The 13,981-nt window shown below is 41.3% G+C and overlaps 1 protein-coding gene across 2 annotated transcripts; it reads left to right on the top strand.

Moving 5' to 3' along the window:
- The first annotated feature begins 37 nt into the window (after positions 1-37).
- Positions 38-12,525, top strand: LOC121723522 (transcription intermediary factor 1-alpha-like). 2 transcript variants are annotated; one of them, XM_042109279.1, is made up of 18 exons: positions 38-920; positions 1,289-1,407; positions 1,685-1,829; positions 1,970-2,102; positions 3,751-3,867; positions 4,003-4,117; positions 4,255-4,401; positions 4,499-4,613; positions 5,005-5,393; positions 6,599-6,739; positions 6,964-7,039; positions 7,141-7,201; positions 7,356-7,464; positions 7,635-8,236; positions 10,052-10,178; positions 10,328-10,402; positions 10,659-10,814; positions 11,006-12,525. In XM_042109279.1, the coding sequence occupies exons 1-18, from the start codon at positions 644-646 to the stop codon at positions 11,096-11,098; spliced, it is 2,997 nt and encodes a 998-aa protein (XP_041965213.1). In that variant the 5' UTR covers positions 38-643; the 3' UTR covers positions 11,099-12,525. The 2 variants fall into 2 exon arrangements, with proteins under 2 accessions (XP_041965213.1, XP_041965215.1); XM_042109281.1 differs by having other exon boundaries at positions 861-1,001.
- Positions 12,526-13,981: the final 1,456 nt, after the last annotated feature.

Here is a 13,981-nt window from a genome sequence, read left to right as displayed (position 1 = left end):
TTATTGAAATATGAACCCGAGGCTGGAATGGGATATGCTATTCTCAACGTTAATGCTACTCGAGCTTGAGATTTTATCGGCCAGGATTCGCAGTTGGGTAGGCTATTCATTTATATATAATAAATATATAATTTGTGACTTGGTTATTGATTCACACATAGCCTATTAAATTAACATTGCGCCTACAATGCTTCCATATAGCGGGCATCAATCTTGTCCATCCCACCTCACCAGCGCATCAGTCTCCTCCCATTTCTTTGACACGGCTATTACGCGTTGTTTATTTAGCCAGCATCTATCTGGGCACCTAATTAGAAGAGGAGCATATACAAAATTGGACATCTCTTCCTGTTATTAACGAGCATGCTTTCCGTCAGTGTTCAGTCATTTAAATTGGTAAAGTAGGATAGGCTACCATAGACCGCTGAAGAACATGAGGACATAGCCTATCAGCATCGAGGAGGACAGCTGAAGAAATTGCATGATGCTAATCTATACTACCCTTAAAATATTCAGATGCTGCATGTCTGGGATGGTCCATGATGGTCCAAGTAACAGCCTGCAAATTCTCTCCCTGAAATGGACAGTAAATTCATCGTTTACTCTCTTTGGATCAGCCAGTGATCGCTATTCTTTGTGAGCAATGCACGAAAGCTTCGAGAGAAAGGAAACTGTGGATGTTGCCTTAATGGAGAATGAGGCGGAGGGCGTATCAGTCAGGAAGGAAACTGGCAAGTTGCTATGCACCTTGAGCTATCTAGAAATCTGTGCAGAATGCAAGCAGCCTTTTCACAACCGCGAGGCTATGCTGTTGCCATGTCTGCATTCATTATGCAAGGCATGTGTGCCGTTGCCCTGGCGGAGTTTGGTGACCTCCGATCAACGAGGAGCTTCTCCAGCCAACGAAGGGTCCAAACCACGTGAGCTTGTTTACAAATAAACCTGACACTTTGTTGTGTTCATACCAGCATGGATACTTTGCAGCAACCTGCGGTTCTAAGGTAGTAGGCTACTCTGCATTAGCCAATTATTCGTCCAACAATGAAATGTACTTTTTGAAACTTTAATTAAAGTTACTTGGTAAGTGCATAGGCTCACATTTCAGAAGCCTCAGCTTGGTTGAATGGCTGTTCAAAAGCAGTCATTGCATGGAGGCTGAACAACAGACCTCCCCTGGCCCTCATGACTTACTTTCATCATATTTTATATTTCAGTCATTTTGGGGCATTGTGTTTGTAGTCTACGTGCTTACCTGCAATGGGGAATCAATATTTCTGTTCCTTTCTAGTGAATGTGATCCGCTGTCCAGTGTGTCGACAAGAGTGCATGGATGTGGATGTGATGGAGAACTTCTTTGTGAGGGACTGTGTAGAGATGCCCAGTTCCACGGTGGATAAGCCTTCTCAGGTGCGAGATGTTCACAAGTAAAACAATAACATTGTTCATGATTTATACTTCAGGATCATGGATGAGATTGAGAAATGTAGCTATTAGTTGAACTGACAAATTAGGAAAAGGAAATAGAAAATGCACCGTTTTAGAAAAATGCTAGTAAGTCTAATGGTGAACTACATGGAAAAAGTGCCAAATTGTGTTTCAGGAGAGAGAAATAACAACAGTTCATCACCACTCTGCCCTCACAGGAGTTAGAACCATCTGAATAGATTATCTGTCTCCTCCACAGCTGTGTCTAAGTTGTGATGACAACACGGTGGCCTCTGGCTTCTGCGAGGAGTGTGTGGAGTTTCTGTGTGTCACCTGCATTGATGCCCACCAGAGGGTGAAGTTCACCAAGGACCATCACATCCGACAGCAGGAGGAGCTATCACGTAAGGGGTTCTACTCAGACAACCATTGTTAATGGTTAATTGTTCTTTGCTGTTGTTGAATTCATTCTAAATTCTTTGGTTTTGAGTTTGTATCAGCTTTCACGTGACTGAATAGTAATCTCATCCATCCTGTTCTGCAGAGAGATGGGGGGGTTCCACACCAAAGCCAGTGTTCTGTGATGTTCATAAACAAGAGCCCCTCAAATTGTTTTGTGAGACATGTGATCGTCCAACATGCAGAGACTGCCAGCTGCTGAAGCACAAAGACCACAAGTACAGCGTTGCTTTTGCCTAGGGCTATTATTACTGTTTGTCTAGGGTTATTGTTATTACTGTTAGTCCATGAGCCAGGGGGTCGGTCGGTACCATCTGAGGAGAATAAGTCTCAGTGATTTTTGGTAAAGTATTCCACCCTAGAGTTAGAAAATAAGTGATAGCATTGCATTGGTTGTGGCTTTTTGTATGTTATCACCCTGTTTATGTCTATTATACACTTCTGAGGGGATATATTACAGGTGAAGAGGCTATTATACGCTTCTGAGGGGATATATTACAGGTGAAGAGGCTATTATACGCTTCTGAGGGGATGTATTACAGGTGAAGAGGCTAAAAACCTTAACCTCCGCTGCTCTGCATTATTGTTATGTAAAGCTTATTATTTACATTTCGCTATTTTTTTTATTAATATTAAATATTATGAACACATATGAGTATGAGCCATTATCTAATGAAACATGCAATAATGTGCATACATTTCAAGCACAGAAATCTTAACATTGGATAAAGTCAGGTTCAAAATCATTTTGGTGACATATTTGAGTGAAATGTTATTCCTGAAATTCCTGGAATGCTGTATTTTTTGAGAATGTCTTCATTTGGTGAAAACCCATGTTATGTATATTCTATAACTTCTGTTTACTTTCCATACTATAGGTCACAAATAATATATGAACAGCCTCCTCTATAAAATCCTCCAGTATATAGGAGTATCTGGAAACTCTAGTGTTTGTAAGAACAATTGAAGAGAAGATTTCTGGTTCAGAGTTGTGAATATGGCGATAATAGATTTTCTTTAATGGTTATTGGCAGTATTTTTATATATTCAAAATACCCAAATTCAAAACATCCACTGTAATAACATTTCACTCTGATATGTCCAAAATGAAAAACTAAAATAATTTTGAACCTGATTTTATCCAGTGTCCACGGTTTCTGTACTTAAAATGTATGCAAATTATCATTATAATGGCTCATTTACATACTTATACATAACATTTCATAAAAGTTGCAATACAAAAAAAAATATTGACTTAATGTAGATAATCAGCTGTGGAAGTTTTTTGGGGATATCTATGAGTTAATTATTTTAGCCCATTTACCTGTAAGATATTCTTCCATAGACATGCAATGGACATAAACCAGCTGATAAGACACAAAGAGAAACCCCAAATGCAATGCTATCACATATTTTCTAATTCTGTGGTGGTATACCTTGTCAAAAATCAGTATGAGACTTATTCCCCTGAATGGTACTGATTGACCAAAATTAGGGGATCTGGCTCAAGCAATTGTAGCAATTGTTTGTATCACCAGCCTTTATAATGGGTGTTTGGTAAATACATGGATTTAACTACGTCTGCTATAAAACTGATTCAGGTTAAATAGAAAATGACAGTCCATGTTCAATTTGCATTTTTAAATGAAGAATTTTCTAATTTGTATCTAATGTGCTATAACTAGCCAGTGTGTGTTGCAGTGCTGTGCTCGGAGGAGTTGGAGAAAGAAGCACTATATACAAATGCAGTCCATTTACTATTTACCATTTACTACTCATACTTAACAGTCCGTCTCATGCTACTTTGCTGTGACACTGAACCTTGTGACTGTTGTTGATGTACTCTTTTTTGTACATTTTTATTAGTTATCAGTTTTTAGAAGACGCCTATAGTAACCACAGAAGGAACATGGAGGATATGGTTTTTCAGCTACAAGAGAAAAGAAAATGCATTGAGGAAGTTTCCAACTTAATAAATAATGGGTAACTTCACCCCTGAAAAATGCACTTTCACATATGACATCATTTCATTGATCACAAGGCACTCTTAAAGAAAAGCCATCTAGAAGTGTAGGCTATTTGTCAAGTGACTGTCCATGCACTATTTCTGTTTCTCAGGCTTGCTCAGGCTGATGAAAACTACACAACAGTTCACAATGAGATCAAAAGTTCAATGTGCAGTTTGATTTTAGAGATTAATAAAAAAGGGAAAATGCTGTTAAACCAGCTGGAGGTATGATTGCATGTTTAAGATTTTACAAGTAGTTTTTTCTTATTAGTGTCTATTTAATATGGATTATCTGTGGTCCTTTTAAAGTATTTCTAATATGTGTGTGTGTGTTTGTGTGTGTGTGTGTGTCTACTTTACAGAGTCTTACTAAAGATCACCGTAACAGTCTTAAAAAACAACAGCAGGATGTTAGTTCCTTATCCAGGCACTTGGATCATGTGATCACCTTTACTAAATGGGCCACTGGAAGCAATGGTGGCACTGCTCTCCTCCAGTGCAAACGCCTGGTGAGTTGGGGCCTCCCTGAAAGGACTGGGTGCTGGACAAACAGCCCAAGAATATGTGTGAACTTTCGCCGTTATTTATGATGATTGCCTGTTTTAGATTCTTTTCCAGATTAGGAACCTGCTAAGGACCAAATGCAGCACGACATTTGTGCCACAGAGCATTGTCCACTTCCAGGGCAAGTCAGGATACTGGGCCTCCAATGTTGAACTCGGTGAGTTGATGACACGAACACATGGAAGAATTCTGTACAATCTGGTTCAAAACAGACTGCGTAACAGCTCCGTAACCAAAGTGATTGAAACTGCTAGACATTCTGTGTGACGTGTTCTAAAGGGACAAATGCATTTGAATTGTGCAGAATGTGTAGTACTAGTGTAAAATGTAATGAAAACATAAGCACAAATAAAGCAGTCTTGGTAAGCATAAGGATGGTAAGGAGAATCAGTGGGTGACTCTACTGCACCGATGGTGCAGGAGTCTATACATTACAGTGTGGCTTTCTCGAAAGTATCTCTTTTAAGTGGAGCAGCAGTGGAGTACACTCATTTAAATGGAGCAGCTTTTGCCTGCAGCATGCATACATTTCTTTATTTTTGCTGCAGGCTCTTTAGTGGTGGAAAACATCCCAGGTCTTCAGCTGAATGGCTTCCAGGGCCTCTGCCCCGCGACCCACCCCGGGCAGGGCTCTCCCGCCAGCCTGCCCCCGGGGCCCTCCCAGCAGCCCCAGACGTGGCACAGCACGCTGGCTCAGCTTCAGATGCAGGTGGAGAGGCTGGCACCACAGCAGCCGTCACCAGCAGCTCCCCCTCCCCACTGGGCGTGGTGCCAGAGTGTGCCCCTCCCTCGGCCGCCGTCCACCCGCCCCCAGAGAGGCTTCGAGGGGCCGCAGGGCTTCCATCCCTTGGCTCATCAGGGCCGGGGGTTTATGCTACCCCAGCACCACCAGTTTCGCCCCAGCAGTGCTATGACAAGCCCTGGATCGCCAAATCAGGTGAGTGCTGCTGTTCATTATCCAGTCACTCGTTTAGTGAAGGAATCTGAGGTATTGAGCTGGGCTGATGACAGAGGAAGTGCTATGGACGGACTTCCAAACTGGAGGATTATCAGATACTGCACCAAGTTCTGTTTGGTTGACTTATTTGCTGAGAGAAATGATGATCAGCACCCCACCCCAAACTGAACCCATTGTGATGCCTCTGATGTCAGATCATAGAATGCTTTATAACCTCTAATCTTTTCACTTCATTGTGTTGCATCTGAATGTCAGCAAAATGGAGAGTTGCGTCTGAGGGTCTCCGATGGGACCAGGTCTTTGAGTGACATGAGGTTCCAACAGGTTCTGGCAGTAGATGAGGTTCTCCCAAATGGGGATGACAGCTGTCATGTCTTAGGCACTCTAAGCTCTGATGTGTCAAGATCTGTTAGAATCATAAGTCAGCCCTTACAAAAACAAAGACAGATCTCTTGACTATAAATCAGTGGAGGACCAGCTGGTTACATGTGTTGGGGAAAAAACACTGAATGTGAGCTGATGTCTGGGGTATAATTTGTTTAGTCTAGCTTTCTGCTCACTTCTTTTAGCTCTTAAAAAATAGTTCAATAAAAGCGATCTTGTTTAATAAGCAATGCTTATTTTCATGGGCACAAAGCAATTATACTCAAGTGTTTGGTTTTAGGAAATGAAAAAGTTCCCAAATACATTGCATCATCTTCCCATTAATGAGAAATGTGCCGTGAGATGTGTGTTTGGTCATTTTGTAAATATAAAGCCTTACCAAACCACATTATCATTTTTAACTAGAAGAGTATCTCTATGGTATGAGTGAATAAGGCATATCTACTTCTACTACATGCTGTCTTTCACTAATGCTTTTGTTTTGTCCCCAGACTGAGAGAAGTTTGCGAAATGTAACCAGAGTGCATAATCTTTCCCTGAAGTAGCCTCATAGCCAAGTCCCCCACCCACAGTCAGACTCAACAGATGACAAGATAAATGAAAATAGGCTCATATGCACTGTTGCCTTTCTTTGTCTTTGGAGATTGTGAAAGATCTAGTCAAGCTCTATTCAATTTTCGAGAACTCCAAATCATACTTTATTTGGACAGCTCAATGTTAAATAGTTCTTGTCTCACATAATACATTAAGTAAGACTTATTGTACTACTAAATTTGCACACTTCATCCTAAATCCTCCAGAATTTAAGGGGAGTTGTGATGAGCCCTGGCTGTTCACCCAGACACATGGACGTTATCCAGACTCGGAGCACACTCCTGTACTCCCACTGTCCACCTCTGGCTAGCCATGACCAACTGAGCTCTCCGTTCCCCCTACACCAGGTGAATGGCCATGTAGACTTAACACACACACACATATCACCACAAAATGTATGCATGTAGGTAATGCTGCATATGGCCATGTAAATCCTTGCACGGCTGTAAACTGAAAAAAAGTATAATAATAAATCCATTATACAACACGCACCAGTCCAACCTTTGACTTATTCATGGGTTTTTGTGAGTTTGTTGACCCTGGTATGCTCTTGTCTTGATGTCTTCTTCAGAGGAATGACATGAGTTTCTCCTCCCCCTTGCCAAGACCCACCCTTCCACAAACAACCTTCATTCCAGGAAGTGGTGGTAAGAGATTTCATTGATGGATGATGGTGTTAATATGTTTATTTATTTATGTGTAGTTTTTTGTGGTAGTCTCGTGTTCAAAAGATGTTCTCCCTTTTCAGCTCCACCAAGCTATCAACATCATTGCAAATCTCCTCATGCACAGCCTGATAGAGAAACTAAGTACAATCTTTCAACTCCTTTGCATTTGTTGTAGTTATGTTGGCCTCTATTGTATATAAACGTGCTATGCTAAGCTCATGGCCTATTGATATTGATATATCGCAATTCCATAACCCTCGTTCATTTTAATACATTTTCTACATTCTACCCTCAGGGTGTCTGTGGGGCCATGCAGCTCAGTAGCGAAACGCCGCAGGCGGTCATCTCCGGGCCCCGTCATCATCATTAAAGATGAGCCTGAAGAGCTGGACGACATGAGATATGTAAGACAATGAAATAGCAAAGCAAGCTTACATGTGATAGCACGAACCATTACTTCGCACTTAGTATTTAATTCTCAGTCAACGAAAGCTGGTGTTTGATTGTTTTTCTGTGTCATGATTTTAGTGCTAATAATGAAACAGTTGTGCCCATATGACATGTGCCCATTAAGATGCAGCGCACCCTGAGACCCAGTCTTCCCGACAGCACAGGGGATCAAGGCCAGACTCCACAAGATGTGCACAGAGACGGTTCTCACCACAACACGGGGGTCCAAACTGTGGTTTCACAACACAGAGCGCCAGACTGGCCACTAGTTGTTCAGCACGGGACTAAAGCGGAAACCTCGCAGGTTCCACAACAGGGTATGACTGACCAGTCCAGTGTTTCCTTACAGAACTCAGAAAAACAGACTTTGACCTCTCAGCAGGGTCCTGAAGGTCAGTCCTCTCGACACGCTGATGCAGAGCAAACCCAGGCCACAGAGTCCAGCTCAGGACCACTGCCTTCCTCTGATGCTTCCTCTAATGACTCCACGCAAAGCCCTCTCCAGAGCGCTGAGGCCCAGTCCAAAGGTCACGGCCAGAGAGCCAGCACCCCACCGGCCCCTTCAGGGAAGCATGAGGCTGTGCAGACACCAGAATCAACAGAGGACAGAGGAACAGAGGACTGGTGCAGTGTGTGCCAGACAGGGGGAGAGCTGTTGTGTTGTGACAAGTGCTCTAAAGTGTACCACAGCTCCTGTCACATCCCCGAGCTCCTCAAAGCCCCTCGGTAAGAACTCCGTTGGGCTACTCCTTTGGGACTTGTGGAGGTTTACATCACTGGGAACTAAATCTCAGTGTCCAGTCTGGGACAATTGTGTAACCTTTTGCTTGTTTTTCAAATTGCTATCTGGGAATGCAGCTGTCCTATGTAAGCTCACGCAGCAGCAGTTTTTTGCTTTCGTTTTTAAGGTGTCTTTTGTAGGAAAATTCTATGTATTTTGTAGGCATGCAACTTTTCACCTTTACGAAGCCAATTTGATGGTAAACAAACTTGTAAGAGGCGAATCGTTCACCATAGCTATACAGCATAGACCAGGGGTTCTCAATTTTTTTGGTTCCAAGGACCCCTTTTTGGGGGAGAAAATATTCCGAGGACCCCCTCATAACCATAACAATTAAGCATGTCATTTGTATTCTCTGAAGTTGTGGACAGGTCCACTATCCCATGTTTTTTTGGCAGATGTGCAACTTCGTCTTTTGTCAGTTTTGGATTTTGTATCACTTGACAACATGGACTGACTCAAACATTTATACATATTCATCAGCTAGCTGGCTAATAAATAAGCCAAGCTAAGCAGTAGTAGGAATGGTTCCTCATCATCTAAGTTTTATGGGTGAAAAGGGGCATCATCTGTAGATATTAATTTTTAAAATGATAAAAATCAACTTTATAATTTCAAGCAAATTATTTTGCGGACCCCTTGGCTATGGCACCACTGGCATAGACGTAGCGAGTCAGTAGATATAGCTTTTTGGAGATAGTGCATAGTGCGCCTTTAAATACCTAAACCTGCATAGTGCGCCTTTAAATACCTAAACCTGCATAGTGCGCCTTTAAATACCTAAACCTGCATAGTGCGCCTTTAAATTGATATGATTGGATTTGGAGAAGTGGCTCTTTAGGTGCCATTTCAGCCTGAGTTGCATTATGATGCGTTACCCTAGTAATTCAGGAACTGTTTATTGTCCCATTATTATACGGCTCTTCACAATGCAAGTAGAATGCTCCATTGACTTGAATGGGATTTCCGAAAGTTCTAGCGGTCATTATTTCTTGGGAAAGGACCTTTCAAAACAGACGGTTGATCAGCTGTGTTCTAAAGAATGTTTGATTCAAGTTCAGCGTGTGTTGCGAACTATTTGTTTCTCAGCAAAAGCCACGACGAAATGGTAACAAATAAGTGTAAAGAGACATATCATGGAGTTTATTTTTCCGTTTGGGCAAGTAGCCGTATAATAAGCGGGATAATGTATAGAACGCCGGTCATCATGGGAAAATAAGTCCCTTCAGGGCGAAACAAGACCCCTCCGCTGGCGCGTCGGGGTCCGGTTCGCCCTGTCAGGACTTATTTTCCCCATAATGACCGGCGTTCTATACATTATCCCTTACTTATGTTGAGGTACCTCCTGATAAACGAAAGGCAAGCCCTTTGGCACATATAGCAGTTGTTTTTAGTTGGTTTGTTAAACCATAACACCCTGCAGCACAATGTTCTTACTTTTATGGCTATGCAGGAATCACTTCATATTTTTTGTGGTCAAAACATTTCAGAACAGTTCTTCAACTCAATGGCTTTTGGCTGCCAGTGTACTGAAAACATGTCCCATCAGATGCATATTCAAATTTTAATTTACAGTCTTTTAATGAGTTGAATTTTTTGTTACATAATTGCACAGACACTAAATCATTAGCCCTTGGTTTATTAACTTACATTAAGTCTGTGGCTTCCTCTCAAAAATAATTTCTGACCTCTTAACCTCCCAGAAAGTAATATTTGTGTTGAATCCTTCAACCCTCTTTGTATTACATGTTCCTCTCCAGTGGTCAATGGTTTTGCTCACTTTGTCGAGACATCTACAAACCTGAGATGGCGTACGACAGTGAAATTCTTACGGAGACCACAACGGAGACTGAGACCACTGCCATGATGGAGCCTGTGGATAGAAGGGTCAGTGTTGGTCAGAATGTACACTCCATCTCCATACTTACACTTTCAGACGGCAGAGAATGAGCCTTTTTATTAAACTAAGTTATAGAAAGCTAGAGATACAGTATGTGCACATCTTAAGTGTCTCATGTTTCCTTTTCCCCATGCAGAAATGTCAAAGGCTTCTACTACTGATATATTGCAGTGAATTAAGTGCAGAATTCAGGAGGTCATTGCCCCTCACAGTGAGTCCTTCCTGGTTGAATGGAACATACTGTAGTTTGTGTTGTGCTAAGTAAGGGATAATGTATAGAACGCCGGTCATTATTGGGAAAATAAGTCCCGACAGGGTGAACCGGACCCCGATGCGCTAGCGGAGCTAACCCTAGGAGCAATTCATAATATTGTCCTATTCACTTGATCTTAAATCAAATAGTCATCCATGGCTAAGTATACTCTTTCCTGGAAACTGAGTTCAATCAATATTTTTTTGTGTTGTAGTTTGAACACCAACAATGTGACACAGATAAACCTCCAGTGCAGCTCTCCGTGGTGAAAAGCAAGCTCGAGTCACAGCAAAGTTCATGCTACTGCAAGCCAGCTGAGTTTGTCTCTGATGTGAGAATCGTCTTTAGAAACTCTTTCAACTTTTATGAGGTAAGTCTGGCTATTCTGGGAGATCGTCTCACTAGCTTTTAGCAGTAATGTGTTACTGAGACAAGCGCAACACAATGTAAATCACGTCACTAATAGACTCAATATTTACAAATACACATAAACACATGGAGAGTAATGTGAAATTGTTATACATGGATTGCTGTATATTGATAATCATTTCCCTTATTCAGACAGACTCAAATGTTAAGGTTGCAGCAGCAAACCTGGAGAAGTTATTTGAGGAACAGCTGAAGAGTATGTTTCTTGAAATCACATTTCTTTAAGTCTGGTATGGGGTGAGGAATTTATAGCTCAGACCACTTTTTCAATGGTGACAACTACTAAAGCATTTCAAAGAGTGCAGACAAAAGTTCTGACTCTTCACAATACAATGAGTACTGTGACTTGAGCCAGGAGGGCAGTTAATGCCAAAGGCCTCAAATCAAACCCATGGCTCACCAGCGCGGTCATGAACACAACACGACATTTAGAAATGAATGACGCAGACATGTGTCAGCAGTGGGGACATTCAGATGGTTTATTTACAATGTTGTGCTTGTTGTCATGCCAGAGCCACAAAACACACAACTTTAAGCAAGCTTCAGAAGAACAGAGAAATGACTTCTGTGACTTTGGGGCAGTGTGTTGGGCTTCTGTTCTAATCTTGAGGACGTTCCAAAACATGAGGGATTAAAGGGTTTAAAGTAAAGAGGAACCCATGCCAAGTTAGCTTGACATAGAGACACAGCTGCCCTGGTACCCTTCCAAATCTACTCCGACAGACTAGAGCTGAATTCCAGTCAATAGATGTTAGATGTCTGTATGACGAAAACACAGATAAATCTTTCAATAATTTGTATCAGATGAAAGTTTATTTACAAAAGCATCCATTTTGATAAGTAGTTATAATTTGCCTTCTTGTAATGTGACTGATTGGCAGGCGTATTGTACTGTGAAGCAGGGTATGAGAATATCTCCTTCATAGGAGTGTACAAATCTTTACTTTTTAATATGGTTTTATAGCGTTTGAAACAACCCAGACTACAGACAACACTCAATTGAATTGCCTTGTTAACAAACACAGAACCTTTCCAGAATCTTCTGATATCTTGGGATTTGCCCTTTTCTCTTGGACATACAGAATAATAATCTAATGGCAGCCCTTAACAAGACAAGCAGCAAATCGGTAATGTACGTTTTCAGATGTTTACATGAGGCATGGATATGGGCTTTCCAGTTAAAATACAGTAAAGTTGTAATCAGTGTTTTTAGGATAACACACATCTGCACCTAATGCAAACCAAACAGATGTATAACCAACAGGGTGTTTTCCACAGATGTAGCAGTGGCAGTAAAAGTCTTCATTTTTTAGAATATGAATTGGAAAGCAGCCTACTGATATTTCTGTCAAATGGTGCAATCAGGGTTCAGCATAGTTATGGATTTTAAAATCCATTGAAATTTTGTTTACATAGTTGGATTTGTTATTATTTATCTCTTAATGAATGTGTATAATGTTTTTGCCCTTATAATTGGGTGCCTCATTTTGTAGGTTACCGTCATCAGCATGAAATGTGATGGTGATTATGAAAATACATGTGAATGCATATATGGTCTATTTAAATGTATGTTCAAACGCTTAAATATGTCAAATTGTTTATAGTAAATAAAGACAAAAGTGTTACATACATTTTGTGTATTCAGTGATAAACAGTGCATTTAGTCTTATTTTTCTCATAATTTGTAGCCAGCATAGTAATGCAATGTCATTTAGTAGGAATGATGCTAAACCTTTGGGTTTTAATGAGTGGTTGCTGCATGAGTCAGCTCTTGCACAGTCTAACGGGCCAGAGTGATGGTGCTGGCTGGAGAGCGGGGAGGTGAGGGGCTAAGCCTTTAACTTGACTTGCAGGGTCTAGTGGTGCTCCTGGCTCTACACTGCACTGGCAAATAGTTTCAGTCGTTAATGGCCCACCGCTGAGTGACACAAACATGGCAAGACAAGGCAAGGTTTGCTTCAAAAGGAGTAGACTGCCCTCCAGAAGATTATCGCTGTTTAAAAGGTGACCTCAACTGCAGCAATTTCCCACATCCAAGAGACCCAGAGTTTGGACCCAGGCTGTTTCTTATTAAATCCTTCCGGGGGGGGTCAATGGAATGAAAAAGTGGCAAGGATAGATTAGAAAGAGCCACAAGCTCTGTAAGAACCCCTCAGATCTCAATCGTGCTTTGGTCAACCAGGGCCTTGATCTGTTTGTTATTATGGGGCATTATTTGGGGACCTTATATGGTAGTGTTTCTTTTACTGTAAGATCAGGTGCAGGTCAGTCACAAATCATTCAGTCTGTGGTTTCATCAAAAAGGCCGAACAGGGAGGCCACACCGGGCCTGTAACTGAAGCGTTCCATTTGCGATGCGTAAAAACAATTTTAAAAGACTGGTCTATTTTTTTTAATGTACTGGTGTAGCCAGTTCCATTGATCATAGTGGAAATGAATTGTTGCAGCAGACGCAACGCAGACGCAACGCAGACGCAACGCAAACGCAACGCTTCAGTTACATGCCCGGGGTAGCCTCTCTGTAAGACTGGTTTCATCACAGGCTGAGAAGATTTGGTACCATTGTGTCAAGAATCAGACAATGCTAATTATCATTTCATATTGTATACATGGATGATAAATACACACATACACTGGGAAACACTAGTGAATTTTTGAAAATTAAAGGATCCACGACCACGTTTATTTTTCTCTTCTATGGAAAATCAAGAAATGAAGGATGGTTTATTGTGGAACTGGCCATATATTATAACATAGTTAATACTATTTTGGGCCATTTTTCAAAGTGATCTTGTTGATCAAGGATCCTACCACTGGTATTTGATAACATTAGCTGTCATGATTTGCCTGCCTCACAATGGTAGTGAGATTTCCCAAAGTCTTTCCACATCTCTTGTAGTGACATTTCAGACAAGGTTTACCACATACCAGCAGGTGGTGCTACTAACCTCTACTCCCTTGTGATGCTGCCAGTGTTTTGACATTATTGTATCGTATATTGGCACATACAGATGACAAATTGAAAGCTTAAGTCTTTTTTAGCCATTCTAAGAGGTTTTTAAAGGAGATAAATTGATTCAATACCATTCATGAGGTGAGGAATCAAAA

This window comes from Alosa sapidissima, chromosome 11 (assembly GCF_018492685.1).
Source record: "Alosa sapidissima isolate fAloSap1 chromosome 11, fAloSap1.pri, whole genome shotgun sequence".
Taxonomy (NCBI): Eukaryota; Metazoa; Chordata; class Actinopteri; order Clupeiformes; family Clupeidae; genus Alosa; species Alosa sapidissima.
The sequence above is the reverse complement of the archived record's forward strand: the minus strand, read 5'-3'. Positions and strand labels throughout refer to the sequence as shown.